Source organism: Rhinoraja longicauda, chromosome 3 (assembly GCF_053455715.1).
Source record: "Rhinoraja longicauda isolate Sanriku21f chromosome 3, sRhiLon1.1, whole genome shotgun sequence".
NCBI lineage: Eukaryota > Metazoa > Chordata > Chondrichthyes > Rajiformes > Arhynchobatidae > Rhinoraja > Rhinoraja longicauda.
In genome coordinates, this window is record NC_135955.1 from 5,916,916 (window position 1) to 5,944,482 (window position 27,567).

General features: G+C 49.3%; 1 protein-coding gene across 2 annotated transcripts in view; it reads right to left on the reverse strand.

The window, feature by feature from the left end:
• The window catches only part of LOC144611932 (glycine receptor subunit alpha-3-like), a 161,710-nt gene extending 135,808 nt beyond the window's left edge, over window positions 1-25,902 (reverse strand). For both annotated transcript variants that reach the window (XM_078431284.1, XM_078431275.1), the window contains exon 1: window positions 25,728-25,902. In XM_078431284.1, the coding sequence (XP_078287410.1) occupies window positions 25,728-25,798 (71 nt within the window). In that variant the 5' untranslated portion in view covers window positions 25,799-25,902. The remainder of the gene's footprint in view (window positions 1-25,727) is intronic.
• Window positions 25,903-27,567: the final 1,665 nt, after the last annotated feature.

Genomic DNA, 27,567 nt, shown 5'->3' on the forward strand with positions numbered 1-27,567 from the left:
AATTTTAAAATGCGAATAACTTTAAAAATATAACACCGATTTCAATGAAACTTCTTCCGTTAGCACCAAAGGGACGACGGTGAGTAAGGTGGGCCTAAAATTGTCGCGCTATCGTGCACCGTTTTGGCTGTAGTTCAGGAACAAACAAACAAACAAACGAGGGTTTTACTATATAGGTAGCAACAATTCATTAAATTTATTTTTGTTTAAATAAAAGACGACGTCGATCTTTTGGAGATTCACGAGCAATATGACTCGAGATGCTCTCTTAGCGCCATTTAGATGTAGACAAAAACAATTTCCAGGTTCCAGTCTACTCGTGTGTATAATATTATTAGAGCGGCTGAGAATTCCACAGCTAGTCTTTTCCATTCGTAACACTTCATTTCCCAGTAACTTTTGGTTCCCTGTTTCTGGGCCCGACACGGTGCACATCAATCTCATAGAAATGCTCCAGGATTCTCAATTGGAAGATTTATTTTAATTTTTACATTTCGATCTGTGTCGGTTATTGATGGGGCACAGTTTTTCACTCTAATGCCCTTTTAAGAGACTTTAAAGAGCCTGGTTGATTCATTCCTCACATTTATTCTTAATCTGTACCTTTTTTTACGGACTTAATCCTCCAGCGCACATTTGCAAGCTCGCTGTTGTTTGTGGTATTGTTTTTAATAATAATAATAATAATAATACATTACATTTGTATAGCGCTTTTCTAGACACTCAAAGACGCTTTACAGGGTAAATAAGACATAAAAATAAATAAATAAACGAACAGAAAAGGATGAATAAGGTGAGGTGACAGTCAGTGGTTGAAGGCAGTGTTGAACAGGTGAGACTTCAGTGATGTTTTGAATGTGGTGAGTGAGGAGGAGTCTCTGATGGTTTGGGGTAGTGAGTTCCAGAGTGTGGGAGCAGCGATGGAGAAAGCCCTGTCCCCCCAGGATCTGAGTTTGGTCCGGATGGGGGGGGACAGGAGGTTGGCAGCAGCAGAGCGGAGGGTGCGGGTGGGAGTGTGTCTGTGGAGGAGGTCAGTCAGGTAGGATGGGGCCAGGTTATGGAGGGCTTTGTAGGTCATGAGGAGGATTTTGTACTGGATTCTCTGGGGGATGGGGAGCCAGTGGAGCTTGTAAAGGATGGGGGTGATATGGTCACGGATCGGGGAGTGGGTGAGTAGACGGGCAGCGGAGTTCTGGATGTATTGGAGTCTATTGATGATTTTTGAGGGTGAACCATAGAGGAGGCTGTTGCAGTAGTCCAGACGGGAGGTGATGAAGGCGTGGGTGAGCGTTTCTGCAGCTGTGGCGGAGACGGACGGACGGAGACGGGCGATGTTTTTGAGGTGGAAGAAGGCTGTCTCTTGGGAGTCCACGGTCGTCACTTACTATCCTCGTCTTGTTGATACTGCACCAACCACCATTGTTGGGCAGTCCCTCACGCACGCAGTTGCAGATTTAACATTTAGTGTTTGCAAGTGACAATTTAAAAGATTTTGCACGCGGTGGCAAACTATTCCAAACGGGGATGGTTCTTAAGTACAGCGAGTAGCGGAAACAGCCTTTGTTGGTCTGGATGGTTCTATAAGTCATAGAAACATAGAAACATAGGTGCAGGAGTAGGCCATTCGGCCCTTTGAGCCTGCACCGCCATTCAATATGATCATGGCTGATCATCCAGCTCAGTATCCCGTACCTGCCTTCTCTCCATACCCCCTGATCCCTTTAGCCACAAGGGCCACATCTAACTCCCTCTTAAATATAGCCAATGAACTGGCCTCAACTACCTTCAGTGGCAGAGAATTCCACAGACTCAAGGATTGGTTTGACAGTGTTGTTGTTGTTGGTCCTTCGGGTTGGAAGATAATAATAATAATAATAATATATTTATTTTATATAGCGCCTTAACACATGCACAAAGCGCTTTACAAATACAATTAACATAGAAACAAACAGACAAACAGACAAACTATCCTGACGGAAAAGCGGCGAATACACAGCGCCAGCGTCCTCTCACGTCAGGGTCCGGCAGTAGACATTAAAGAACACAAGACACACAGATACAATTTTTTACACAAAACAGCCATCACAGTGATTGCTCTAGGCATACCCTCACTGTGATGGAAGGCAAAGTCTTATCTCCTCCTCGTTCTTCTCCCGTGGCGCCACGAGGTGATCGAGGCTCCCAACCCCTTGAAGCCCCCACCGGGCGATGGAAAGTCCCAGGGTCGAGCCGAGCAGGCCGATGAAAGTCCTGAGCCCCCACCGGGCGATGGAAAATGCCGCGGCCGAGCCACGCAGGGCGATGAGAGTCCTGAGCCCCCACCGGGCGATGTAAAGTGCCGCGGCCGGGCCATGCAGGGTGATGAAGGGCCTGCGGGCGGGTTGATCGTGCCTCGTGCTTCGGGGCGGTCGAAGCTGCTGCGGCTGGAGCTCCCAAAGGCCGGTCGCCAGCCAGGGACCTGCGAGCTCCCGATGTTGCGGTCTGCAGGGCCCACGGCCGAAGCCTCCGAGATGGTAAGTCCAGGCCCTGCGACCGGAGTCTTCGAGGTCGATCCCAGCTGGAGGCCGCCGACTCCACGATGTTAGGCCGTAGCGCGAACGGAGATACGACACGGTAAAGGTCGCATCTCCGTTGAGGAGGAGATTTAAAAAAAGGTTTCCCCCAACCCCCCCACCACCCCCCTACATACACAGAATTAAAAATAAAATAAAACGTACATTTAACATCAACAATGACAAAAAAACACAAAAAAAAAACGGAGAGACTGCCGGTGAGCCGCAGCTGCAGAACACAGCCACGCCCCTGGCCATGACTTCACTTTCAGTTGGAGGATTGGTGACTGTGGGTCCGGAAGTGACTGGTGAGGCCAATCCGGGCCCGGAAGGCACGCCCACACGTAGGACACAAGTGGATGGGTGCTGCAGTGGAAGTGGAGGTAGCCCGGGCCTTGTGCGCGGTGCGTTTCCTCTGGGCCTCTGCAGTGCGTCTGTTCTCTGCTGCACGGGCTCCTGTGGTGAGCTTGCTACGCCAGGTTGGATGGTCCAGAGCAAGAGACTCCCAAGTGCTGAGGTTGATGTCCAAGTCTTTGAGGGACACTTTGAGGCAGTCGATGTTCATACCACTGGTTTGCAAGCTGCCCAAGTGAAATATGAGGTGCTGTTCCTCCAATTTCCGGTGGGCCTCACTATGGCACTGGAGGAGGCCCATGACAGAAAGGTCAGACTGGGAGTGGGAGGTGGAGTTGAAGTGCTCAGCCACCGGGAGATCAGTTTGGTTAAGGCGGACATCGACACCTCATATTTCGCCTGGGCAGCTTGCAGCCCAGTGGTATGAACATCGACTTCTCCAACTTTAGATAGTTCCTCTGTCCCTCTCTCCCCCTCCCCCTTCCCAGTTCTCCCTCTATCTTCCTGTCTCCACCTATATCCTTCCATTGTCCCGCCCCCTTGACATCAGTCTGAAGAAGGGTCTCGACACGAAACGTCACCCATTCCTTCTCTCCTGAGATGCTGCCTGACCTGCTGAGTTACTCCAGCATTTTGTGAAATAAATACCTTCGATTTGTACCAGCATCTGCAGTTATTTTCTTATAGTACAAAACCTATCATCATACGGTACGGTAGCGCAGCGGTAGAGTTGCTGCTTTACAGCGAATGCAGCGCCGGAGACTCAGGTTCAATCCTGACTACGGGTGCTGCACTGTAAGGAGTTTGTACGTTCTCCCCGTGACCTGCGTGGGTTTTCTCCGAGATCTTCGGTTTCCTCCCACACTCCAAAGACGTACAGGTATGTAGGTTAATTGACTGGGTAAATGTAAAAAAAATTGTCCCTAGTGGGTGTAGGATAGTGTTAATGTACGGGGATCACTGGGCGGCACGGACTTGGAGGGCCGAAAAGGCCTGTTTCCGGCTGTATATATATGATATGATATGATTTACGGACACATCACACTGATGGATGATCAGATCAAGTCCACACTTGGAATTCGCTGAAGTCAGCACCGGCGACAACCTACGACAGTGCCCCCGTCAGGAGACGTCAAGCTACGATCATTGGCGTCAAACCGACTATCGCCGAAAATCTGTAAACATTTCAAAATCCAGCGGCGACCAGAAAAACACTACGACTCTTTGGAGACGACTCACGGCCGTACAGGCGACACCCCGGCAACCGTGTGGTGACAGCCTAGTTACCTGTAGTCGCCTAAACAACTGCCTGCGTGGGACAGGGGCTTAACAAGACATCGAGATAGGAAACAGGGTACAAACAAGGAACTTAAGATGCTGGTTTACAATAAGAGTAACAAGGCTAGACACAAAGTGCTGGGTTGAATTGAATAAGTGAAATGGCCAAGTATGTGCACATACAAGGAATGTGCCTTGGTGCTCCGCTCACAAGTAACAACATGGACACACAGTAAACAATTAGGAATAAAGCATGAAGCAAAGTGCTGGAGTAACTCAGCAGGTCAGGCAATAGACAATAGGCAATAGGTGCAGGAGTAGGCCATTCGGCCCTTCGAGCCAGCATCACCATTCAAAGTGATCATGGCTGATCAGTCTCAATCAGTACCCCGTTCCTGCCTTCTCCCCATAACCCCTGACTCCGCTATCCTTAAGAGCTCTATCTAGCTCTCTCTTGAATGCATTCCGAGAATTGGCCTCCACTGCCTTCTGAGGCAGAGAATTCCACAGATTCACAACTCTCTGACTGAAAAAGTTTTTCCTCATCTCAGTTCTAAATGGCCTTATTCTTAAACTGTGGCCATTTGTTCTGGACTCCCCCAACATTGGGAACATGTTTCCTGCCTCTAACGTGTCCAACCCCTTAATAATCTTATACGTTTCGATAAGATCTCCTCTCATCCTTCTAAATTCCAGTGTATACAAGCCTAGTCGCTCCAGTCTTTCAACATATGATAGTCCCGCCATTCCAGGAATTAACCTAGTGAACCAATGCTGCACACCCTCAATAGCAAGAATATCCTTCCTCAAATTTGGAGACCAAAACTGCACACAGTACTCCAGGTGCGGTCTCACTAGGGCCCTGTACAACTGCAGAAGGACCTCTTTGCTCTTATACTCAATTCCTCTTGTTATGAAGGCCAACATTCCATTGGCTTTCTTCACTGCCTGCTGTACCTGCATGCTTCCTTTCAGTGACTGATGCACTAGGACACCCAGATCTCGTTGTACGTCCCCTGTTCCTAACTTGACACTATTCAGATAATACTCTGCCTTCCTATTCTTACCACCAAAGTGGATAACCTCACACTTATCCACATTAAACTGCATCTGCCATGCATCCGCCCACTCACACAACCTGTCCAAGTCACCCTGCAACCTCGTAGCATCTTCCTCACAGTTCACACTGCCACCCAGCTTTGTGTCATCTGTAAAGCTGCAAAGAGAGGCAGCATCACCTCAGACATCACCCATCCTTTCTTCCCCCAGAGATGCTGACTGACCTGCTGAGTTACTCCAGCACTTCGTGCCTATCTTTGGTATTAACCAGCATCTGCAGTTCCTTGTGTAAGAAAATAACTGCAGATGCTGATATAAATCGAAGGTATTTATTTCACAAAATGCTGGAGTAACTCAGCGGGTCAGGCAGCATCTCAGGAGAGAAGGAATGGGTGACGTTTCGGGTCGAGACCCTTCCTTGTTTCCACGAAAGACGCAAAATGCTGGAGTAACTCAGCAGGGCCGGGCAGCGTCTCTGGAGAACGCGGATAGATAATGTTTTGGGTCGGGACCCTTCTTTACAATGATTGTGGTGAGGAAGGGTAGGGAAAGTGAGCTGGAAGAGACCCAGAACAAAGCATGGCAGGTGGCAGGTGGGTACAGGTGAGGCAGGTGGTTGGACAAAGGCCAGAAGTGTAGAGGCAACAGGTGTGAGATACTGATGGAAGTGTTATGGATTGTGGAGCCAGGAAATGGGGTGCTTTGTGGTCAGAAGCAACGTTAACCTCAAGAAAGTGAAGGAAAAGTGACAGAATTTAGTGGCAAGTTTAGTCATAAATGGTGGAAATTGTCGCGCTGTCTCTTGTTAATTCCACACCAGAATAAAAGTTGGAAACACTCAACAGGTCAGGCAGCATCTGTGGAAGGGAAATCAGCATTCATGTTTCAGGTCTAAGGCCGTTTGTCCTGCTCAAGCCTGAAATGTTAGCTCTGTTCCTCTTTCCACAGATGCTGCCTGACCAACAGTGTGTTTCCAGCAGATTAACCTCGTAGGTTCACGAGGTCAATCCCTGGGATGGCGGGACTGTCATATGAGGAAAGATTGGAAAGACTTGGCTTGTATTCACTGGAGTTTAGAAGGAGTCAAATCTATCTAACTCTCTCTTGATAGCATCCAGCGTATCTAGAGCAAGATAGACCGCTCGACCCTAAAAACCGTAGTAGGTCACGGCACCGTTTTAATCGGCAGAAACTTGCAGAAACATTTTAAAAGAAAAATAACAAAAATCTGTGAATTGATAGATGAGATATATTCTGCATTTTTAATGGTATCATCACACATACTGTTCCCCCACAACACAATAGACAATAGACATAGACAACAGGAGTAGGCCATTCGGCCCTTCGAGCCAGCACCGCCATTCAATGTGATCATGGCTGATCATTCTCAATCAGTACCCCGTTCCTGCCTTCTCCCCATACCCCCTGACTCCGCTATCCTTAAGAGCTCTATCTAGCTCTCTCTTGAATGCATTCAGAGAATTGGCCTCCACTGCCTTCTGAGGCAGAGAATTCCACAGATTCACAACTCTCTGTTTGAAAAAGTTTTTCCTCATCTCCGTTCTAAATGGCCTACCCTTTATTCTTAAACTGTGGCCTCTTGTTCTGGACTCCCCCAACATTGGGAACATGTTTCCTGCCTCTAACGTGTCCAACCCCTTAATAATCTTATACGTTTCGATAAGATCGCCTCTCATCCTTCTAAATTCCAGTGTATACAAGCCTAGTCGCTCCAGTCTTTCAACATATGACACTGATTACACTGCGAGAGGCAGAGCGAACGGCGGGGTTTTGCTTACTAAAATGGCGGACGATTTTCAGCTCCTTTGCGTACCACACTTCAGTATAGGCGATTTGGATGGAGTGGTCCATCTTGCTCCTCTAGTATCTTCGCTCTTGCCCGATGGGAGGGGGGAGCGACCGGGGGTGAGACTGGTCCTTGATTATCCTGGTGGCCTTCACGTGGCAGCGTAGAGTGTGGATGGACTTAATCAATCAAACACCCAGGGCTCTGCCCTTGGCCCTTTAACGACCGTTAAGATCTTGTTCTCTCCCTTCCTCCCCGACCCTTCTCGATTTCACTCCTGTACTCCCTAAACGCGGGAAGAGTCCTGCGATCTAAACCTCCCGTTGCTCCTCCAGAAAGGTCATTGACAGACCTTTGATGAAACATTTCCATCATTCTACGATCCAGATCCTCAAGTGGGGGGGGAGGGGGGGCCATGGTGGCACAGCGGTAGAGTTGCCGCCTTACAGCGAATGCAGCGCCGGAGACCCAGGTTCCTTCCCGGCTACGGGCGCCGTCTGTACGGAGTTTGTACGGTCTCCCCGTGACCTGTGTGGGTTTTCTCCGAGATCTTCGTTTTCCTCTCACACTCCAAAGACGTGCATGTTCGTAGGTTAATTAGACAATAGACAATAGAAAGTAGGTGCAAGAGTAGGCCATTCGGCCCTTCGAGCCAGCATCGCCATTCACCATGATCATGGCTGATCATCCACAATCAGTACCCCGTTCCTGCCTTCTCCCCGTACCCCCTGACTCCGCTATCATCAAGAGCTCTATCTAGCTCTCTCTTGAATGCATTTGAGAATTGGCCTCCACTGCCTTCTGAGGCAGAGAATTCCACAGTTTCACAACTCTCTGAGTGAAAAAGTTTTTCCAACTGGCTTAGTAAATGTAAAAATTGTTCCTAGTGGGTGTAGGATGGTGTTGATGTGCGGGGATCGCTGGTCGGCGCGGACCCGGTGGGCCGAAAGGGGCTGATTCCGCGCTGCATCTCTAAACTCATCGTCTATTGTCTTTCTGCTGACTGGGTACCACGCAACAAAAAGCTTTTCAGTGTACCTCGGTCGGTACACGTGACAATAAACTGAACTGTTACACTGGGAAATAAGGCAATGGAAGAGAAAGTAACTCAATGTTGTTTGACTGTCTTTTGAGACAGTAAACACAGAAAACACAATAATAATTCACTTTAGACTTTAGAGATACAGCTCGGAAACAGGCACTTCGGCCCACCGAGGCACGCACAGTCCGTTTGTCTTTTGTGTTTTTGTTGTGCTTTTTGTATTAATTGTAGTGTTTAGAGGTGTTGTAGTGTTTTTTTGTGGTTGTGTACTGTGTGTGGGTGGGGGGGGGGAAACTGTAAAACTGTCTCTTCCGAACGGAGACGGGACCTTTGTTTCTGGGTGGTGTCTCCGTTCACGCTGCGGCCTACCATCGGCCAAACACCTGGAGCTGGCGGCCTCCACCCGGGACCACCTGGGTTCTGGTTCGCAGAGCCCGTGGACCGGACTTACCATCTGTGGAGCTGGCTGACTTCGGAGGCTGTGGTGGCGCCGCGGGAGCGGCTGCGACTCGCATTCGGAGGCTCCGGAGGCTTCTTCGGCCGCGGGCCGCGTGGACGTTGGAAGCTCGCAGCCCCCTGGGTGGGGGCCGACATCTGGAGCTCCGGCAGCGGCAGCGTCTTTGTCCGCCCCGAATCGAGGGGCTTGGGTCGGACCGCCGCGGACCTTTCACCGTCCGGCGCGGCCTGAAATAGGCTGCGGGATTTTCTCTGCCCGGCGGGGGCTTCAATGTCGGAAGCTGCGACCGCCCCGAGGTGCAGCGGCAGCGTGTTCGCCCGCCCCGGATCGCGGGGCTTGGGTCGGCCCTTTCACCGTCCGGCCTGGCCTGGAACGTGGCAACAAGACGGCAGGGGAAGAGAAAAGACATCCTGGCCTTCCATCACAGTGAGGAGGGGACTGGAGGACACTCACTGTGATGGATGTTCCTTTTTTCTTTTTGTTTGGTGTTGGTTTGTGATTGTGTGTGTGTTATTGCTTGTTTTTATTGCTCTTATTGTTGGACTGTGGGTGACAGAATCTCGTCCAAAAGACTTGTTTTGTTGGATGACAAATAAAGGCGATTCTGATTCTGATTCTGACCAAGTCTGTTCCGACCAATGGCCACCCCACACACTAGCACTATCCTGCGCACTAGGGATAACCTACAATTTACAGAAGCCAATTAACCTTCAACCTGCACGTCTTTGGAGTGTGGGAGGAGCGCCCGGAGAAAACCCACGAGGTCATTGGGCGAAGGTACAAAATCCACCCGTAGTCAGGATCAAACCCCCGGGTCTCTGGCTCTGTAGGGCAGCAACTCTACCGCTGCGCCACTGTGCCGCCCCTGTAGAGCCTTGGGCTTATGATTGATTAAACGATACAGCGTGCAAATAATGGGGCACCACAGTGAACACGCTGGAAGCCTTTGGCACTGGTGAGACATTTGTAGTGGAGAAATTATTGTTATTGCGGTCTATTTTGGTTTGTTAGATTTAGATTTGTTTTCAGATTTAGAGATACAGCGCAGAAACAGGCCCTTCGGCCCATCGGGTCCGCGCCGCCCAGCGATCCCCGCACACTAACACTATCCTACACCCACTAGGGACAATTTTAACATTTGCCCAGCCAATTAACCTACAAACCTGCATGACTTTGGAGTGTGGGAGGAAACCGAAGATCTTTGTTTCTTACTATCTCGCTCTCTCTTGAATGCATTCAGAGAATTGGCCTCCACTGCCTTCTGAGGCAGAGAATTCCACAGATTCACAACTCTCTGACAGATCCTCATCTCCTTTCTAAATGGCCTACCCCTTATTCTTAAACTGCGGCCCCTGGTACTGGACTCCCCCAACATTGGGAACATGTTTTCTGCCTCTAACGTGTCCAACCCCTTAATAATCTTATATGTTTTGATGAGATCCCCTCTCATCCTTCTGAATTCCAGTGTATACAAGCCCAGTCGCTCCAGTCTTTCAACATACGACAGTCCCGCCATTCCGGGAATTAACCTAGTAAACCTACGCTGCACGCCCTCAATAGCAAGAATATCCTTCCTCAAATTTGGAGACCAAAACTGCACACAGTACTCCAGGTGCGGCCTCACTAGGGCCCTGTACAACTGCACACAGCACTCCAGGTGCGATCTCACTAGGGCCCTGTACAACTGCAGAAGGACCTCTTTGCTCCGATACTCAACTCTTCTTGTTATGAATCTGGTGGTATGCATTCCACTCCTGCCCCCCTCCCTCTCCCCCACTCCCCTCCTCCCCTCCCTCTCTCCCCCCTCCCCCCTCCACCCCCTCCCCTCTCCCAACCCACTCCCCCCTACCCTCATCCCCCGTCCCCTCCCCCTCCCACACCCCACCTCCCTCCCTCCACCACCCCTCCTCCCCTCCCTGCACCTGTCCCCTCCCCCTCCCCCACACTCCACCCCCCTGACCCCCCTTATCCTCCCCCTCCTTCCTCCCCTCCCTGCACTCCCCCTCATCCCCTCCCCCCTCCCTCCCTAGGAGATAGATTTAAACTTTAAAATGTGAATAACAAAAAATATAACAGCGATTTCAATGAGTCAGAGAGTTGTAAATCTGTGGAATTCTCTGCCTCAGAAGGCAGTGGAGGCCAATTCTCTGAATGCATTCAAGAGAGAGCGAGATAGAGCTCTTAAGGATAGCGGAGTCAGGGGGTATGGGGAGAAGGCAGGAACGGGGTACTGATTGAGAATGATCAGCCATGATCACATTGAATGGTGGTGCTGGCTCAAAGGGCTGAATGGCCTCCTCCCGCACCTATTGTCCATTGTCTATTGAAACTTCTTCCATTAGCACCAATGGTGAGTAAGGTGGGCCTAAAATTGTCGTGCTATCGTGTACCGTTTTGGCTGTGCGTCAGGAACAAACAGACAAACAAATGAGAGTTTTAGTCTATAGATATCCAGTCATTCCCTCAGTTATGTTGATGAAGTGGGAGAATATTTAGGAGACCACCTGGATTTTCATTTGTATTCCCCTCATTCCAGTTCACCACACAAAAAATAAAGACTTGGTACTGCGGTGCTTAAAAGCTCATTCTCCCGGCCTTGCCACCCAACTGCTCTTCATGAAAATAAAGTGTTATGTTCACGTGCGGCAAATGCCTTGAATTGACTCGTTTTCCCACAGTTGATGGGATCTTATTCAAAGTGATGGACACAGATCCAATACCATTGTGGAAGATGGTGCCAAACAGGCCCTAGAGTAAAGGGTGGCGCAGCGGTAGAGTTGCTGCCTTACAGCGAATGCAGCGCCGGAGACCCGGGTTCCATCCCGACTATGGGCGCCGTCTGTACGGAGTTTGTACGTTCTCCCCCTGACCTGCGTGGGTTTTCTCCAAGATCATCGGTTTCCTCCCACAATCCTATGACGTATAGGTTTGTAGGTTAATTGGCTTGGTTTGCGTGTACATTTGTCCCCAGCGTGTGTAGGATAGTGTTAGTGTGCGGGGATCGCTGGTCGGCACGGACCCAGTGGGGCCGAAGGGCCTGTTTCCGCGCCCTATCACTAATCTATACTAAACTAAAGTAAAATGTCAGGAGAGAGCTAGATAGAGCTCTTAATCATAGCAGAGTCAGGGGGTATGGGGAGAAGGCAGGAACAGGGTACTGATTGAGAATGATCAGCCATGATCACATTGAATGGCGGTGCTGGCTCAAAGGGCCGAATGGCCTACTCCTGCACCTATTGTCTATTGTCTATTGAAACTTCTCCCATTAGCAACAAAGGGACGACGGTGAGTAAGGTGGGCCTAAAATTGTCGCGGTATCATGTACCGTTTTGGCTGTGGGTCAGGAACAAACAAACAAACAAACGAGAGTTTTAGTGTGTAGATATCCAGGCATTCCCTCAGTTATGTTGATGAAGTGGGAGAATATTTAGGAGACCACTTGGATTTTCATTTGTATTCCCCTCATTCCAGTGAATGGCAGTGCTGGCTCGAAGGGCCGAATGGCCTCCTCCTGCACCTACTGTCTATTGTCTATTGTCTTTCAGCGAATGTTCATTTGTAAACTGAGGGCACAGTTCTCCCCAGGGCATGGGATATTGAACAGTAACATCGGTGTGCATCGGCCACAATGACCGTGACAAAGAATGATGCCAAGTTAAATTATTCTCCTCCGCCTGCATGTGATCCATATCACTACATGCCCTGCCTATCCATGACCCTGTGTAGAAACCTGCCAACCTCCCAGCTGATGGTTATGGCCTGCTGGTGTATGGGAGAGAGGTGAGGATCGCCACATTCTGCGGTCAATGAATTCCACAGATTCACCACCCTCTGACTAAAGACCACAGGCTCACCACCACTATCTTAGTTTAGTTTAGTTTAGTTTAGAGCGCGGAAACAGGCCCTTTGGCCCACCGGGTCCGCGCCGACCAGCGATCCCCGCACATTAACACTATCCTAAACACACTCGGGAGAATTTTAAGAGAGAGCTTGGCATTCAAGAGAGAGCTAGATAGAGCTGCATTCAAGAGAGAGCTATATAGATCTCTTAAGGATAGCAGAGTCAGGGGGTATGGGGAGAAGGCAGGAATGGGGTACTGATTGAGAATGATCAGCCATGATCACATTGAATGGCGGTTGCTGGCTCGAAGGGCCGAATGGCCTACTCCTGCACCTATTGTCTATTGTCTACTGTCTAATTTTTACATTTGCCCAGCCTATTAACCTACACACCTGCACGTCTTTGGAGTGCGGGAGGAAACCGAAGATCTCGGAGAAAAACCCACGCAGGTCACGGGGAGAACGTACAAACTCCATACGGACAGCACCCGTAGTCAGGATGGAACCCGGGTCTCCGGCGCTGCATTCGCTGTAAGGCAGCAACTCTACCGCTGCGCCACCGTGTCGCCGAAGGTTACAACGGAGACATTTACAGTGTATTGATACAGAATAAGGGAATAACGTTTAGTGCAAGGTAAAGCCAGCAGGGTCCGATCAAAGATAGTGTGTGGGTCACCAAAGAGGTATAATCTTTCCCGTCTCACTCCATTAAGGGGCGCATATCAAATGTGTCAGCCTTTTCACTCGTACACATCTGCAGGGCCTTCGAGGGTTTGGTATTATTCTGTACGTTCCCTTACAGATTCTATTAGTCCTCATCAAACTCCGTACAGACAGCACCCGTAGACGGGATGGAACCCGGGTCTCCGGCGCTACATTCGCTGTAAAGGCAGTAACTCTACTGCTGCGGCACCGAGCCGTGCCCGGCTAAGGATTACATCCTCACCATCCTCTCTCCTATTTCGCTGGGGCAACTTACAGCCCAGTGGTGTAGTATATTAATTTCTCTCTCTTCAGGTAGCCCCGGCATTCCCTCTCTCTCTCCATCCCTCCGCCATCCCAAGTCCCACCTGCTTCTCGTTTTCACCCAACAAACAGCTAACAATGGCCTGTGTCCTTCGTCATCCTCACTTTCTTGCGTTCCTTTCACTCATTGTTCTTTATCTCTCCACATCGCCGTCTATATCGGCTTGTACTCGCTGGAATTTAGAAGATTGAGGGGGGATCTTATCAAAACTCACAAAATTCTTAAGGGGTTGGACAGGCCAGATGCAGGAAGATTGTTCCCGATGTTGGGGAAGTCCAGAACAAGGGGTCACAGTTTAAGGATAAGGGGGAAGTCTTTTAGGACCGAGATGAGAACGTTTTTTTTCACACAGAGAGTGGTGAGTCTGTGGAATTCTCTGCCACAGAAGGTAGTTGAGGCCAGTTCATTGGCTATATTTAAGAGGGAGTTAGATGTGGCCCTTGTGGCTAAAGGGATCAGGGGGTATGGAGAGAAGGCAGGTACAGGATACTGAGTTGGATGATCAGCCATGATCATATTGAATGGCGGTGCGTACAGGCTTGAAGGGCCGAATGCCCTCCTCCTGCACCTATTTTCTATGTCTATGTTTTCTATGTTTATATCTCTCGTTTCTCTTTGTCATCCACACTCTGGCAGCACCGCGGCCTCGTTACTGCGTGCGGGGCAACGCATTCAGCAGGCCCGTTTGATCACCGGCCTTTTACAAGCCATTCTCCTCCCCTCCCGGGTAGCGTCGGTCAAGTGTGAGGCTCACACACGTGGCCCAGATCCAGTCTCTCGGGACAATGCCGTCTCTGAAGCTGCTGCCAACCGCCAGCAATCTATCGTTCCACAATACCCCCCCAACTGTCGTTATGCCCCCCCCCCCCCCCCCTCACCTCCAATCCGGCAGATCGTTATGACATCCAGCAACATGCTACCGCTGACCAGAAAGCCCAATTGCACATAGAGCGCTGCTTCTCACATCCACCTGGCAGCATTCCGACGGACACCCTGTTTGGCCTAAACATTTCCCCCATGCCCTCGCGCTACAGGGACACGGGATGGAACCCATAGGTAAAGGAGGGATAGTACATGCTATCAACCAACTACGGCCTGCACCAGTAGGGTTGCCAACCGTGTCCCATATTAGCTGGGACATCCCGTATTTTGGGCGAAATTGGTTTGCCCCGTACGGGACCGCCGTTGTCCCATATTAGGCCCGGACGGCAGTGTAGGCCCAAACACTGCAGGCCTGGGCGCTGCATGCCCGGACATTGCAGGCCCGGACAGTGTAGGCCCGGGCGCTGCATGCCCGGACACTGCAGGCCCGGACAGTGTAGGCCCGGGCGCTGCATGCCCGGACACTGCAGGCCCGGACAGTGTAGGCCCGGGCGCTGTAGGCCCGGGAGCTGTAGGCCCGGGCGCTGTAGGCCCGGGCGCTGTAGGCCCGGACAATGTAGGCCCGGACACTCTAGGCCCGGACACTGTATGCCCGGACGCTGTAGGCCCGGACACTGTAGGCCCGGACACTGTAGCCCAGGGGCCGCTGTAGTCCCGGACAGTGTAGGCCCTGACGGAGGTTACATAGCAACCCGCCCTTCCGGCCCGGGCGGCCGCCATTGGTGGAGCAGGGAGCACGTGGCCGCTGGCTGGGTGGACTCAGAATAAAAGGACGTTCCTTAAAAAAGGAAATGAAGAAGAATTTCTTCAGTCAGATGGCGGTTAATCTGTGGAATTCATTGCCACAGACGGCTGTGGAGGCCAAGTCAGTGGGCATTTTTCAGGCAGAGATTGACAGGTTCTTGATTAGAACGGGTGTCAGGGGTTTAGGGGGGGAAGGCAGGAGAATGGGGTTGAGAGGGAGAGATAGATCGGCCATGATTGAATGGCGGAGTAGACTTGATGGGCCGACTGGTCTAATTCTCTCCTCTGTACGTGAACATATTGCCTTGAAATAAACCATCAGGAGCATCAATCACTACAGGCAGGCGATGGTACTTGCTTACTGACGTGGTAGAGCTCCAGTGAGTTCTAGTTGCTTGTTGCTGCCGAGAGACAATTAAATATGAGTGATTCGGACAGTGGAAAAGAAAGACAAATGGTAAATATCAGCTGGTGATCAATCGAGTTTTAGTCTCCTTTGACAGCAGTCAACTTCCATTCGTGTCCCTCCTTCAAATTTATGGGGCTTCTGCTTCGAAGAAGGCAGCGAAGTGTGTCTTCATAACAAGGGGAGTTGAGTATAGGAGCAAAGAGGTCCTTCTGCAGTTGTACAGGGCCCTAGTGAGACCGCACCTGGAGTACTGCGTGCAGTTTTGGTCTCCAAATTTGAGGAAGGATATTCTTGCTATTGAGGGCGTGCAGCGTAGGTTTACTAGCTTAATTCCCGGAATGGCGGGACTGTCGTATGTTGAAAGACTGGAGCGGCTCGGCTTGTATACACTGGAATTTAGAAGGATGAGAGGGGATCTTATTGAAACATATAAGATTATTAAGGGGTTGGACACGTTAGAGGCAGGAAACATGTTCCCAATGTCGTGGGAGTCCAGAACCAGGGGCCACAGTTTAAGAATAAGGGGTAGGCCATTTAGAACTGAGATGAGGAAAAACCTTTTCAGTCAGAGAGTTGTGAATCTGTGGAATTCACTGCCTCAGAAGGCAGTGGAGGCCGATTCTCTGAATGCATTCAAGAGAGAGAGCGAGATAGAGCTCTTAAGGATAGCGGAGTCTGGGGGTATGGGGAGAAGGCAGGAACGGGGTACTGATTGAGAATGATCAGCCATGATCACATTGAATGGCGGTGCTTGCTCGAAGGGTCGAATGGCCTCCTCCTGCACCTATTGTCTATTGTGTCAACATACTGCATCAGTGGGTGTCAGATTGAGCAATGCATTGCCATCTCGCATTCATTCCAAGAGGGCTTGTACACAACCCTCTTTTAAATTCGTCCAGCGAATTGGCCTCCACTGCCCTTCGTGGAATTCTCTGCCCACAGAAGGCTGAGGAGGCCAATTCACTGGACGAACTTAAAAGAGAGTTAGATGGCCACTCCAGGAGCCACACACAACATGCACTTCTCCCTGGGCCTGCTTTTCACAAAATAAAAGACTCTGCTGACAACATTTAGCTTCCAGCTCAAAGGGATTTGTCAGTGCAGCTGTCAGAAATTACTCATTGCTCTGTCAATCCAGTGGGCCTGTTTGCTAATTCTGTGCAGGGATGCTATTTTAAGAAGAATCAGCCCTCCCAGGTGAACAGTAATGATGGTTCATGTTCATCTGTCCCATCTGCATTTTGGACCCATTGTGTATCCATTTCCTATCACAGAAACATAGGAAATAGATGCAGGAGGAGGCCATTCGGGCCCTTCGAGCCAGCTCCGCCATTCAATGTGATCATGGCTGATCATCCACAATCAGTAACCCGTGCCTGCCTTCTCCCCATATCCCTTGATTCCACTAGCCCCTAGAGCTCTATCTATCTCTCGCTTAAATCCATCCAGTGATTTGGCCTCCACTGCCCTCTGTGGCAGAGAATTCCACAAATTCACAACTCTCTGGGTGAAAAAGTTCCTTCTCACCTCAGTTTTAAACGGCCTCCCCTTTATTCTAAGACTGTGTGGCCCCTGGTTCTGGACTCGCCCAACATTGGGAACATTTTTACTGCATCTAGCTTGTCCAGTCCTTTTATAATTTTATACGTCTCTATAAGATCCCCTCTCATCCTTCTAAACTCCAGTGAGTACAAGCCCAGTCTTTTCAACCTTCCCTCATATGACAGTCCCGCCATCCCAGGGATTAATCTCGTGAACCTACGCTGCACTGCCTCAATTACAAGGATGTCCTTCCTCAAATTAGGAGACCAAAACTGTACACAATACTCCAGATGTGGTCTCACCAGGGCCCTGTACAACTGCAGAAGTACCTCTTTACTCCTATACTGAAATCCTCTCGTTATCCTCTTGGTATCATTGAAGTTAATTGGCCGGCATGTATCCACTTTGAGATATGGCCCCTACACAGCATGCAAAACCCAGTTACAATGAATCAAACACCCCCCTCAATTGACAACTGAGATGGGGGATGTCTTTAAACATGTGAAGGCTCTTCTTAAAATGTGTCAGAAAGAACCACAGATGCTGGTTTAAATCGAAGATAGAATCGAAAATAGACAAAAGAAAGCTGGGGTAACTCAGCGGGACAGGCAGCATCTCTGGAGAGAAGGAATGGGTGACGTTTCGGGTCGAGACCCTTCTTCAGTCTGAAGAAGGGCCTCGACCCGAAACGTCGCCTATTCTTTCTCTCCAGAGACGCTGCCTGTCCCGCTGAGTTACTCCCTCCAGCATTTTGTGTCGAGGCTCTTCTTGAACACAGGAGAGAGCATAAGTTACGCTGTTGCTGCCTGCCTCCGAGGTGGTTAATGTGGTCACATCAGAGTCCAGCTGTAAGGCAAGCTGGAGAGTGACCTCTTCAGCTGGAGCTCTCTGCTCCAGCACAGTCGACAACAATACAACAACAATACAATATATCTTTATTGTCATTGTACAGGGGTACAACGAGATTGGGAATGCGCATCACATAAGATGCAATAAATTAATTAACTAGTCAGTATTAATTTAAACAACCCAACGAAACAAATTAGAACAGTTTTTTAAAAAGAAATTTAAAGCATATGTACAAATAATAATAAACGACAAACTGGTTATAGAGTTCTTACTCTATAGCTTCAAGTTTTAAATTTTTAAAGAAAAAATAAAGAGGAAAAGAGACTGAAAAAAAAGACTATAAACTAATAGAGAGAAAGCAAAGAAAAAAGAGAATCACAAATATAAAGATTATGGGGATAGATCCGGGAGTTCATGAGTATAGTTGTACATCCAACCCTAAACACAAGTTTTAACTTTAGTTTTAAATTTTAGTTTTGTGACAAACCCATTTACTTTTTTAAAAATCCAATAAATGGAGACAATATTTTAAAAAATTGATCTGGTTTGTCAATTAAGGCAATTAAGAACAGTTTTAAAACAGAATAAAGTGCAAGTAGGTCTGTGCTGGATCACTGTGCGATGTGACCATCCGGCTCAGCAGGACCGGTTCATAGCAGCTATGGCCCTGGGGATGAAGCTGTTCCTGAGCCTGGAGGTGCGGGCGTAGAAGGCCTTGTATCGTCTGCCCGATGGTAGAAGTTTGAAAAGACTGTTGCAGGGGTGTGAGGAGTCTTTGTGGATGCTGGTGGCTTTTCTGAGGCATCGTGTGTTGTAGATGCCCTCCAAGGCTGGTAGCTGTGTTCCGATTGTCCTCTGAGCTCTATGGACTACCTGCTGAAGAGCTCTCCTCTCTGCCTCCGTGCAGCTGAGATACCACACAGGGATGCCATGTGTTAGGATGCTCTCTATGGTGCAGCGGTAGAATGTCGTCAACACGCTTGATTCTCGATCTGGAAACGGTGTGTTCCTGTCCTGCTCCTGAGACTTTGAACCCTGCTCTGGGTCACAAAGTGATGCCGAGGCATTGCTGTTCCATTTGGAGGTGCCGCCCATCAATTGAGAAAGTACTTTGATGGCTCGGCGGCGCAGAGGTCACGGCGCCAGAGACCCGGGTTCCATCCTGACCGCAGGGTGCTGTCTGTGTGGAGTTTGCACGCCCCCTGAGTGGAGTTTGCACTGTGATTTTGTAGGACAGGTTTGTATGGATATGGGCCGAAAGCGGGCAGGTGGGACCAGTGCAGCCGGGACATGCTGGCCGGTGTGGGCAAGTTGGGCCTGTTTCCACACTGTATCACTCTCTATGACTGTACAAGAGACAGGGTGGGCAGTAGGATTGTTGGTGTGGTGGTGCATGCAGGCAAAGATGCATGCACGCAATGGCACACACGCACACACACACACACACGCACACACACACGCACACACACACACACACACACACACACACACGCACACACACACGCACACACACACACACGCACACACACACGCACACACACACACACACGCACACACACACACACACACACACACATACACGGACACACACGCACACACGGATACACACGCACACACACGCGCACACACACACACACACGCACACACACACACACACACACACACACACACACACACACACACACATGCACACACACACACACACACGGACACACAGACACACAAGTACACACACACACACACACACACGCATTTTTCACACATAAAGATAACAATACCTAGATACATATAAGGGTCTCACAAACAGACCACCTACACCTGCAGGACATGCGCTTCAATCAGTTGCACACCCCAATATCACAAGAACTATTTCCAAGCAAATCCACGTGCAATACAGAGGCATGACATGAACACACAAACATATACCGTATAAGCGCACATACATTCACCACAAATGCTCACGCTGATGACAGGTGACCTGATTACAACATTATACATTCTTAGAGGGATTATCAAGGTTGATATGAATGAATGAATGAATGAATGAATGAATGAATGAATGAATGAATGAATAAGTTTATTGGCCAAGTATGTGCAGATACAAGGAATGTGCCTTGGTGCTCCGCTCACAAATGACAACACAAACATACAGTTAACAATTAAGAAATGAAGCATAACCACATCAAATCAATAAGGATACAACATTACGGTCTAAACATGTGGGTGAAAATAAACCAGAGCAAAAAAAGAGACTACAGACTTTGGTGTTGAGTAGAACTATAACTCGTGGGGAAAAAAAGCTGTTTTTATGTCTGGCTGTGGCTGCTTTGACAGTCCGGAGTCACCTTCCAGAGGGAAGTGCTTCAAAGAGTTTGTGGCCAGGGTGAGAGGGGTCAGAGATGATCTTGCCCGCTCGCTTCCTGGCCCTTGCAGTGTACAGTTCGTCAATGGGGGGAAGGTTGCAGCCAACAACCTTCTCAGCTGTGCGAACGATCCGTTGCAGCCTCCGGATGTCGTGCTTGGTGGCTGAGCCAAACCAGACCAATAATGGGTAGATATAAGGAATCTAAAACTGGGGGTCAGATAATGCTTAAGCCAATTGGGTCCAAGACCCTCCTTCAGACCGAGAAAGGGTCTCGGCCCGAAACGTCACCCATTCCTTCACTCCAGAGAAGCTGCCTGCCCCGCTGAGACACTCCAGTATGTTGTGCCTGTCTTCAGTGTGAACCAACATGTGCATTTTAGGTTTTAATTTAGTTTAGAGATACAGCGCTGAAACAAGCCCTTCGGCCCACCGGGTCCGCACCGACCAGCGATCCCCACATATTAACACTATCCTACACCCACTAGGGACAATTTTTGCATTTGCCCAGCCAATTAACCTACATACCTGCACGTCTTTGGAGTGTGGGAGGAAACCGAAGATCTCGGAGAAAACCCACGCAGGTCACGGGGAGAAAGTACAAACTCCGTACGGACAGCGCCCGTAGTCAGGATGGAACCCGGGTCTCCGGCGCTGCATTCGCTGTAAGGCAGCAACTCTACCACTGCGCCACCGTGCCTTACTACGCATTCAGAACTCTGGCATTAAAATATGTTTTTTTGATTTTTATTAGCTGTTTGATATCCTTATACTATGTCACTCATCAACATCATTCCTCAAACCGCAGTCTAGCAAAAGGATGTCGTACTGTTTGACATTCAAGCAGAGTACCTTCAAGTCAAGTCAAGTCAAGTCAATTTTAATTGTATAGCACATTTAAAAACAACCCACGTTGACCAAAGTGCTGCACATCAGTTCAGGTACTAAGAAACGAACATACAACGGCACACAAACATAACAGCACATACATAAACAGTTCACAGCGCCCCCTCAGAGGGCCTCAAACACTAGGGAGTAGAAGTAGGTTTTGAGCCTGGACTTAAAGGAGTCGATGGAGGGGGCAGTTCTGATGGGGAGAGGGATGCTGTTCCACAGTCTAGGAGCTGCAACCGCAAAAGCGCGGTCACCCCTGAGCTTAAGCCTAACTGCGGGATAGTCAGTAGCCCCAAGTCGGCCGACCTGAGGGACCTGGAGATGGAGTGGTGGGTTAGAAGATTTTTGATATTGGGAGGGGGGGGGGCAAGCACGTTTAGGGCTTTGTATGTGAATAGGAGGAGCTTGAAGTTGATTCTGTACCGTACAGGGAGCCAGTGGAGAGAGGCCAGAAACGGGGTGATGTGGTCCCTTTTACGGGTACCCGTCAGGAGTCTCGCTGTGGCGTTTTGGACCAATTGCAGGCGGGACAGGGATGATTGGCTGATCCCAGTGTATAGGGAGTTGCAGTAGTCTAGGCGGGAGGAGATGAATGCGTGGATGATTTTTTCAATGTCGTCAAATTGGAGGAATGGTTTGATTTTAGTGTGATTGCCGTGGCAGTGCTGTGTGGATACATGTTAGTCCACATCACAAAGCAAGGCTGTGGTGCATTATCTCCAATTGTAATACAGAATCATGTCAGCTGTTCCATCCAACGTCTTTGTTTTGTTTCCAAGCCCAAACGTCAACATCAAAGTGATGTAGGGTTGTGTTGCGAAATAGAATATTTTTTCCATTAGGTTCTTATGCTTGTGTTAAGTTTTAATGCATCAGGTGAACTTCAGTTCATTATTCATTGCATGATTTGTGACCACTTCAAAGTAGCATCACTTTCTTGACACATAGGCACAAAGTCCCCCCATACTTACAAAGATCAGACAAAACATTATGACCTGATGAGCCAAAACATTATGACCACCTGCCTAGTATGCTGTTGGTTCTCCGTGTGCAGCCCCATACGCAGCAGGGTGCGATGCACTGTGTATTGTGACACATTCCTCCCGTGACCACCATTAACATTTTCTGTGACGTGTGCCACAGTTGATCTTCTGTCGGTTCGGACCAGACGGGATAGCCTTCGTTGCCCTCGCGCATCGATGAGCCTTGGGCGCCCAACACCCTGCCTGTCGCCGGTTTGTGGTTTGTCCCTCCTCGGACCACTGTCGGTAGGTAATCACCACTGCTGACCGGGAGCACCCCACAAGCCTTGCCGTTTCAGAGATGCTCTGACCCAGTTGTCTGGCCATAACAATTTGGCCCTTGTCAAAGTCGCTCAGGTCTTTACTCCTGCCCATTTCTCCAGCATCCAACACATCAACCTCAAGAACTGACTGTTCACTTGCTGCCTAATATATCCCACCCCTTGACAGGTGCCATTGTAACAAGATAATCAATGTTATTCACTTCGCCTGTCAGTGGTCATAATGTTTTGGCTGACCGGTGTGTAGTAGGACAGGATTTTGTCCTTGTGGTTGAAGTGCATTGGAAGTGTTTGCACAAAACATGCCCAATGCATGACTTCTCAATGTTTACGAAGAGAGGAGAGGTGTGGAATTGTAGCCTGCTCACTTTCACACTGAAGGCTTTCTTCAATGTTGAGCTGTCAAAGCGCTCAGCAGGTCACTGGGCAGAGCAGTAAACAGAACTATGTGGAGAGGTTGTGCAAAGAAGCAGGGACTCCATCTTAGAGTCATAGAATCATGCAGGGTGCAAACAGCCCATGCTGGCCGACATGCCCCATCTCCACTAGTCCCACCTTCCTGTGCTCGACCCACAACCCTCTAAACCCTCTGTCCAATCCATGTGGATAGACACGATGTGCTGGAGTAACTCAGCGGGCCAGGCAGCATCTCGGGAGAGAAGGGAAGGGTGACGTTTCGGGTCGAGACCCTTCTTCAGTCTGAAGAAGGGTCTCGACCCGAAACGTCACCCACGCCTTCTCTCCAGAGATGCTGCCTGGCCCGCTGAGTTACTCCAGCATGTCGTGTCTAGTAATGTTTAGTGCAAGGTCAAGCCAGCCAGCCAGTTTCAGGGAATAAACTCTTCAGGTCCACTATTAGATGGGCTGGAGGATTGGTACTAAACCCCATTTCGTTGAGAGGTCTGATATTTAAACATGGCTGTTCCATCTGCTTTAAACACACTGGATGAAATTCATTGCATCGAGCAATAAAGATAGCAAACGTTCCTCAGAATAGCTTATGTGAGACATTGAAACGATTCAATTTATTGTCTGCCATTGACAAGAGAGAGAGAGAGGGGGGGGGGGAAGAGAGGGGGAGAGAGAGGGGGGAGAGAGGGGGGAGAGGGAGAGAGGGAGAGAGAGAGAGGGGGGAGAGGGGGAGAGGGGGAGAGGGAGAGAGAGGGTATTTTATGACATGTTTGGTGCTCACTAATTTGGTTCCACATCACTAAGCCAGGCCCCGATAATCGTGACCCACTTGCACGATTGGTACCATGGGACTGCACGGGTTAAAGCGTTCAACAATCATGTAGCGTGGTGTTAGTTATGAAGAAGCCGCCAGTTCAGCCAACGCATTTCACAATCTACCATCAAAGGGGAATTCCAATAACAGAAGAGACGATACTCGCAGACTGCAAGAACCCCTGCTCGTCTCAAATGTATTGCAAATGTATGAAATCCTGTTCGCTGCCACAACACTACTATGTAAATAACCGAACTGCTTAGACAAGACAGACGAGCAAAAAAAAACACCGGGGCAATCTTCATAAAACACGGTCAATGACACTTTTGAAGGTCTTTTCTTTCACTGAAACGTTTAACCTTTCTATATGCACTTGCCTGTCCATTCCTCTCCACAGATGCTGCCCGACCCGCTGTGTGTTCCTGCACGTTTTGTGTTGGTCAATATATATATATATATATATATTTTTTTTTAAAAATCTATTTTCGCTACAAATCGTTTCCCTTATCTTCTTGAGTAAGTTGGGACATTTATGTTTGAACGACTCAATATCAGTAAACATTTACAACGTGCACATGAAAGTACTGTAGTTGCCACCGTTTCTCCCTTCATCACGCAAGAGCACACGCTTTTGGTGGAAGATTATTTTGCCCGCAGGTTTCTGTTTCACAAAGAGCATTCGGTGGGGTGGGGGGAACGACGACGTGGTGTTGGGACGATTTCAGATTTACAATCCTTCCAGACCCACGGAACCAACACTCCGACAGCCAGACTGATGCCAAATGCATTTTTCATCGGCTAATTGATGCAACTCTTCGGCACAACACCCAACTCACTATCTGCTCTGGCCGCTAATCATCATCTTGCACTTGCAACCCAACGAGGTGTGTAAGTCAGAGGGTTTCTCTGTGACGGCGAGAAAACATTTCTTCACACAGAGAGTGGTGAGTCTGTGGAATTCTCTGCCACAGAAGGTAGTTGAGGCCAGTTCATTGGCTATATTTAAGAGGGAGTTAGATGTGGCCCTTGTGGCTAAAGGGATCAGGGGGTATGGAGAGAAGGCAGGTACAGGTTACTGAGTTGGATGATCAGCCATGATCATATTGAATGGCGGTGCAGGCTCGAAGGGCCGAATGGCCTACTCCTGCACCTATTTTCTATGTTTCTATGTTTCTATGAGACTGATCGTGGAAATCAAGGGCATTTTTCACTGAGTGAAAAATAACTCACCGGCCACTAGTTGGTGCACGGCGAAAGGCAAGTTATTGCAACTGTGTTTAAAAAAAGAATCGACAGACACATGCAAGCGGCGTCTCCACACTGTACATGAAAGCGAGAAGCTTGTTTATTAGACCCTATCGCATTTCCTGCTCGTTAATTTACGGAGGAGGGGGTGGGGGGTGAATTTATTTTCAAATCTAACCCCCTGTTGAACCAATGCAGGGGGATTGGACATGAACACCAATGGTTCAACACATGCTTTGAATCAATGCAGAATGCTACTTTTAGAAAGATGGTTGATGTTTTGCCTCCTGTTCCCACTGCCGGGGTGAACAGACAAGAGAACGAGCCCAATTGTAAATGCCTCGACTGCTGAGCGCCTAGGTGTTTCATGAACCCGTGGCTCAGAACAACTGAGTCCAGTAGATTCCCGAACGAATTACTGTTCGGGGCGCATGTTTGAATTGATCTTTCTCTCATCCCTGTTGCTGTATCGTTGATCCCCACCCCCCCGCCTGCCTCCCCATACAACAAATAAGTACAAGAAAACATTGCAAGAGCAACTGAGGGGATGACAATAAATAAGTCAGGTACATAGGGGGAGAGCCGTCGTTAATTGCTTGAGGAACAAGAATGTCACATTGCGCCGATTGCTTTTGCTAATGAAGACCGTGGCAAGTTCATGACCGAGACACATCTCTGAAACACACTGCCTTGAAACGCTGGCATCTGTTTTTTTTCCCTCTCTTTCTCAGACAAAGCTTCCACAACAAGGATGCATGCATACCGATAAACATCAGCGATCTCCGGGGGGGGGGGGTTCAGGTGGCTTTCAGGGAACCTTATCATAGACCCGCTCTCCAAAGTAACTTGTTCTTACCTTATGAACACCGCTACACCCCAGAGGTAGACCCACAAAGCTGCTACCGGGTGACATTTGCCTTCGATCATCTCGTTCTTTGTGTTGAGACGAGCTCCTGGAATGAGTTCTTCTGCCGCTGGCGCGGATTCAGCACCTTGGACAGCGCGCCTTGCTGAAAGACGTGGGTATCTTCTCCCTCTCTCCTCCTCCTCCTCCTCCTCCTCCTCCTCCCTCCTCCTCCCTCCTCTTCCTCCTCCTCCTCCACCACCACCTCCTCCACTTTCCCTGCCCTTCTCCTCTTCTGCTTGCGAACAAAAATGTGTCTTTGCAACGCCTGCTTTCAGAAGGTCCCTTCCCCAGCGACGCGAGAATCCCTTTTGCAAACCCAGGGCATCGTGGAGATGCAGCGACCTTTAGCCGGCGGATCCACCGAGCGCTCGCAGGGGCTCCGACAACATGTTGCACCCGGCCACAGGGTGCGAAGGCGCAGACAAACTTCACGCCAGCCGGCTGGGCGGGACGGACGGCCACTCTCCAGCCACTCTCCACCCGGGGCTGACCGGTCCAGGGCGAATCAACGGCGGCAGAAGAAGAGACAACGCCCGCCCACTGCCAGCAAGCTTGCCTTTCCTTCAGCCAGTGACTATTCAGGCAGATAGATGCATCCTCCATCAATACGCCAACTCCATCTATATACTAAAACTCGCGTTTGTTTGTTTGTTTGTTTGTTTGTTCGGCTCTACAGGGCCCTGGTGAGACCGCACCTGCAGTTTTGGTCTCCAAATTTGAGGAAGCACATTCTTGCTATTGAGGGAGTTCACCAGGTTAATTCGCGGGATGGCGGGACTGTCTTATGTTGAAAGACTGGAGCGGCTAGGCTTGAATGCATTCAGAGAACTGGCCTCCACTGCCTTCTGAGGCAGAGAATTCCACAGATTTACAACTCTCTGACTGAAAAAGTTTTTCCTCGTCTCCGTTCTAAATGGCCTACCCCTTATTCTTAAACTGTGGCCCCTGGTTCTGGACTCCCCCAACATAGGGAACACGTTTCCTGCCTCTAACGTGTCCAACCCCTTAATAAACTTCTATGTTTCGATTGAATACCGGAATGGACTTGCTGGGCCGAATGGCCTCATTCTGCTCCTATAACTTATGTTCATAAGTGATGAGAGTAGAATTAGGCCATTTGGCCCATCAAGCCTCCTCGCCATTCAATCTCTTCCTCCTAACCCCATTCTTCTGCCTTCTCCCCATAACCCCCCCCCCCCCCCCCCCAACACCTATAATGAATTTATGAATTGATGCACCCATTGCACTTGGTGTGTATTCAGTGGCCTGAAATGTTAATCTTGTTTTTTGTTCCACTTTCTCTGCAAATTCCCTGTGATCTGCCAAGTAATCTGCAGCAATAGGTTGGCTTCAGGTCTTGAAAATGTATGCTCACTTTATTTTTTTTGTTTTGGTGTAAAGTGCCCTCTACTCCATCCAAAGCAAAGTGCCCAAAGCAAACTCTAATGATGCAAGTCAGGGGAATCAGCACACAATCCACTGGTTATTCTTCTCACTGCATCTCAATAGACAATAGACAATAGGTGCAGGTGGAGGCCATTCGGCCCTTCGAGCCAGCACCATCATTCAATGTGATCATGGCTGGTCATTCTCAATCAGTACCCCGTTCCTGCCCTCGCCCCATATCCCCTGACTCCGCTATCCTTAAGAGCTCTATCTAGCTCTATCTTGAATGCATTCAGAGAATTGGCCTCCACTGCCTTCTGAGGCAGAGAATTCCACAGATTCACAACTCTCTGACTGAAAAAGCTTTTCCTCATCTCCGTTCTATGTGAAGTTTCTCCTCATC